The sequence below is a fragment of the Sinocyclocheilus anshuiensis genome, unplaced genomic scaffold (genome assembly GCF_001515605.1).
Source record: "Sinocyclocheilus anshuiensis isolate Anshui unplaced genomic scaffold, SAMN03320099.WGS_v1.1 scaffold137, whole genome shotgun sequence".
NCBI classification, from domain to species: domain Eukaryota; kingdom Metazoa; phylum Chordata; class Actinopteri; order Cypriniformes; family Cyprinidae; genus Sinocyclocheilus; species Sinocyclocheilus anshuiensis.
Genome location: NW_015537932.1, coordinates 47070 through 52055, shown reverse-complemented (window position 1 = coordinate 52055; position 4986 = coordinate 47070). Strand labels below are relative to the sequence as shown.

At 36.9% G+C, this 4986-nt stretch overlaps 1 protein-coding gene across 1 annotated transcript in view; it reads right to left on the bottom strand.

Moving 5' to 3' along the window:
• The window catches only part of LOC107658296 (fibroblast growth factor 10-like), a 16122-nt gene that overhangs the window by 1714 nt on the left and 9422 nt on the right, over positions 1–4986 (bottom strand). The window contains exon 2 of the mRNA XM_016446826.1: positions 372–475. Coding sequence (XP_016302312.1) covers positions 372–475 — 104 coding nt within the window. The remainder of the gene's footprint in view (positions 1–371; positions 476–4986) is intronic.

Here is a 4986-nt window from a genome sequence, read left to right as displayed (position 1 = left end):
TAGTGCATCAGAGAAAATGAAGAAGAAGAGCTGCTGTGCTGTAGCTTCAAATTTTCGGCATGTCTAGAAAAATTCTTACAAGTATAACACGACGTAGTTGGGCGCCGCGGACAGACGCCGCCGGTGTGCCTACACTCATAGAAAATTAAGTATTTGAATTTTAAAGACGTGCCGCTAGTACACCCCCAAAACAAAATCAAGACTTTGTAAAAGAGCATAATAGGACCCCTTTAATGTTTATCTTATCTTATCAGCACCCCCTTGTGGCCCCCTACAGATCCCTATAATCCCATTTGAAAATGCCTGGATAAAATTGTTCAGTCATATCTTTATTTTTATGAATGGTTTAAGGTTTGGTGCAGGATACTCACCGCTCCATACAGTTCTCCCTTCTTACTGATAGCCAGGTAAAGGTTACTGCCGATACCTCTGATGGCAACGATCCCAACATCCACTGATGTGATCTCCAGAATACCTGAAATACACAACATATGAACTATTAATGAAAGAATATAGAGGCTTTCATTTGAAACAGAGCGAAGCCTGCTTAAAAAGTTTTAAGTACATAATTTTCAATTAATGTTTAGTAATTTTGTTGTGTGCTTTTGTCATCTTTATTAGCTGTTTTGTTAATATTACTATTTAGGTTAAATTTGAACAATTAATAATAGTTTAATTTTAATTTAATTGTAATTAATGAATACTTTTTAATTGTAGTTTTAGTTCAGATTTAGCTAGCAATCCTCAGAGCAACATCTTGAAACCGTGGCAGTGACTTTTGCGTGTGCAAAAACCCCTCACAATTTCTACAGCAAATCATCAAAATTGTCCAGTTGTGCTACAAAAACTCAACAATGAATAGCATTTCTGTGGAACAAAACAAACGTGTGCATGGGTGTGTTTGTGTGCGGAGGTCAGAGGTGAAATTACAGTTTTGGCTGACCTTTGCTCACCTGCACATTTGAATTCAGCTCCTAAAACAGCTCACACACACACACACTCACTCTCACATGGGAGAATGTGATGCCTGGCTATCGGAGCCTGATAACCCCAGCGGTTGCGGGTGTGAACCCTGTGGCTGGACTTGCGGGGGTTTGCTGCGGCTGCCCTTTGATCAGCACAAAAGTGTCGAAAGATGCTTCTACCATGACAGCTAAAGTCGCCACTCAAAACAGTTCTGCTGCCCCCCGGCGAAGAGGAAGATGCGCTGGATGCTTCCTCTGTGCAGCTACTCAGGGATCTGTGTTTGTATTTCTCTCGAAATCCCTCCTGTTCACTGTGGCTGATTTGATAGAGTCTGTGTGGCATTAGGTAAGGTTAAATGTGTGTATGCATGTGATACTGTATATCAGTGAGTGCATCACTATCAGTCAATATTTGTGTTTTTCATAATTATCAGTATCATCATCATCAAAACTTTATTAAGGACACACTTGGTCCAAACAAAGACACAATAATAACTTACAAATACACACACAAGGACAAAATCCACATCCACAAAATCCACATATGAAATAAAAAAAATATATTATTGAATTAATGATTAATGATACATATAATAATTTATAATATTTAATATATAATATTCAGCACACTATTCTGTACACTGTACAATATTTAAAATTAATTCATACACACATATAAATAAATAGTTACTTAAAATACGCTGGAATGAAAGCATGAAAGGAAGGAACAACACAGACAGGATGACAGTGAGACGGATTAGAGAAGCTTCAATGATCAGTGATCAAAGACGAGAGAGACGACAGCAGACTGGAGCTCACTGCAAAAAACTCAATGAAGCTCCCACACACACACACACACATTCATTCAGACCCGAACCACCAACATGTTCATGTGAAACACAAATACAAGGCTGACCTACACGTATGTCCGTCTGCCATATGTTTGTACCACACACATACACATTAACCAGAGTCCCACAGGTAACTCCACGGTAAAGATACACTGCTAGTCAAAAGTGGACTGAAACCATTTTAATCTAAATGTTGATGGGAGGAAATGCTATAAATTGTGAAATTTCTTTACAAAACCGCTTTTTTAAGGATAATTTGGAGCAGATAGCAAAAAAACAACAACAATAGTATCCATCATATCAGTGTTATAATAGTTAACTAAAATAAAAACATATTTGCTACTTGAAATACAATATAAACGTTAACTGAAACGTAATCTATTTCAGCTAGCTGCCTAAGAAACATTACTCAAATTTAAAATATAGTACTAATTTCTACATTGAGCCTCGCTTTGAAGTTCCACGCCAGTGAGGCCACACTTAACTAACCACAAAAGAGAGCTCGGAGAACAAGCCAAGCCATTACAGTAAATGTGTTTGTAATCCCACCTCCATACAAGCCAAACACCTGTGAGAGCGACTGAAATGGAGAAAAACCTCAGCAGATGTCGAGCAGCGCACCAGGAGGTCAAGTTTAAACTGGGTCTATTGGCTGTTTTTTCTTTGCATGCTGCCTTGTTTTCCCGAGCACATCATGCTCTGCTGCATGTTACTAAATGCTGCATCGTTGGCTTGCAGTTGTTTGCGCAGACGTGCATTTTCCACAACGCTCTGCCAAAATCAACTGTTTTTTTTTTTTTGTGCTGGCATTATGTCTGGTGCCTATAAAAGCAAAATAAACAGTTGTAGTTTTTGAAACCGAGGAAAACAGCATTGCGCAAAGCATTGCATCATGCCTAGCTGTCACTGATATCGAGGCGTTTGCGTTCACTTTATTGTGTTGGTGGAGTTGTGAAGCCATCTGTGGCACACATGGCAGCGATCTCGAGCCATACTGGTGGTGGTCTCCCGTACGTCCGGCTCATGCCTGAAGCGTCCTGACTGCTTCCTGCGACAACTACAAAGAGGATGTTTGAAGACATGATAGTGGACTATGGTTCAGACACAACAAATAAATCATTCTGTCATAGCTGATATTTAGTCTTTCCTTGCATATAAAGGAATCAGACTATACACAAATAAGCAAAATAAGTACTTACAGAGTCCAAAAAACACTGTACATGTAAAAAAAAAAAAAAAACATTCTACCTTAGTAAATGTTGGGGAAAAAAACAACAAAAAACATGGTAGTACTGTACATGTTAAAAAATATGAATTACCTTAGTACATGTTGAAAAAAACAACAACAAAAAACATGGTATTACCACTATGATTTACCATAGTATATGCTGGGAAAAACAAACAAAAAACATGGTATTAACACTGTACATGTTAAAAATGTGATTTACCTTAGTATACGTTGGAAAAACAACAACAATAAAAACCATTAGTATTACCACGTTAAACATAATTTAGTATATGTTGAGAAAAAACATGTATATTTTAAAAAACATGGTATTACCACTGTTCATGTTAAAAATATAATTTAGTATATGTTGAGAAAAAACAACAAAAAACATGATATTACCACTGTACACGTTAAAAAACATTGTATTACCACTGTACATGTTAAAAACATGCCATTGCCACTGTACACGTTAAAAAAACATGGTATTACCACTGTATATTTAAAAAAACATGGTATTACCACTGCACATGTTTAAAATATAATTTAGTATATGTTGAGAAAAAAACAACAAAAAACATGGTATTACCACTGTACGTTAAAAACATTCCATTGCCACTGTACACATTAAAAAAACATGGTATTACCACTGTACATGTTAAAAAACACAGTATTGCCACTGTACACGTTAAAAACATGCCATTGCCATTGTACACATTAAAAAACATGGTATTACCATTGTATATTTAAAAAAAACATGGTATTACCACTGTACATGTTTAAAATATAATTAAGTATATGTTGAGAAAAAACTACAAAAAAACATGGTATTACCACTGTACACGTTAAAAACATGCCATTGCCACTGTACACGTTAAAAACATGCCATTGCCATTGTACATGTAAAAAGAAAACATGGTATTACCACTGTATATTTAAAAAAAACGTGGTATTACCACTGTACGTTTAAAATATAATTTAGTATATGTTGAGAAAAAACAACAAAAAACATGGTATTACTACTGTACACATTAAAAAAACATGGTATTACCACTGTACACGTTAAAAACATGCCATTGCCACTGTACACGTTAAAAAAAAACATGGTATTACCACTGTACTTGTTTAAAATATAATTTAGTATTATGTTGAGAAAAAACTACAAAAAACATGGTATTACCACTGTACACGTTAAAAACATGCCATTGCCACTGTACACGTTAAAAAAAAACATGGTATTACCACTGTACTTGTTTAAAATATAATTTAGTATTATGTTGAGAAAAAACTACAAAAAACATGGTATTACCACTGTACATGTTAAAAACATGCCATTGCCACTGTACACATTAAAAAACATGGTATTACCACTGTATATTTAAAAAAACATGGTATTACCACTGTACATGTTTAAAATATAATTAAGTATATGTTGAGAAAAAACAACAAAAAACATGGTATTACCACTGTACATGTCATGAATCAGGCCTCTGTGGCTCTCTCCGACGGCCTCCGGAGGGCACCCTCTCCCGAGTACTAACGTTCAGGGACTACATTTCCCATACACCCCGTACCTGGGACTGATTACTGGCACAGGTGTTTCCCCTTAGCTTCCCTATTTAAGCAGCTCCCAGACTCTCAGTGTTTGCGAAGTCTTATATTGCCCCGGCTACATTTCTGAGCGTTTATCCCCCGTCTTGTCAGCTCTTGTGTATTACCTCGGACTGTTCTTACCTAGTGTGATTCTCTGCCGCCTGCCCCGACCCTCGCTCTGCTACTGTTTATTCTCCTGGATTATCCCTGCTGTTCGTGACGCTGTTGACTGATTACTGCCTGTTTAACTCTGCCTTTGATTCTAATAAAAGCTGCAGATGGATCCGTACGTCTCTGACTCTCCGTTACAGAAGACTTCGCCACACACGGAACCAGCAGCGATCTATCAGCT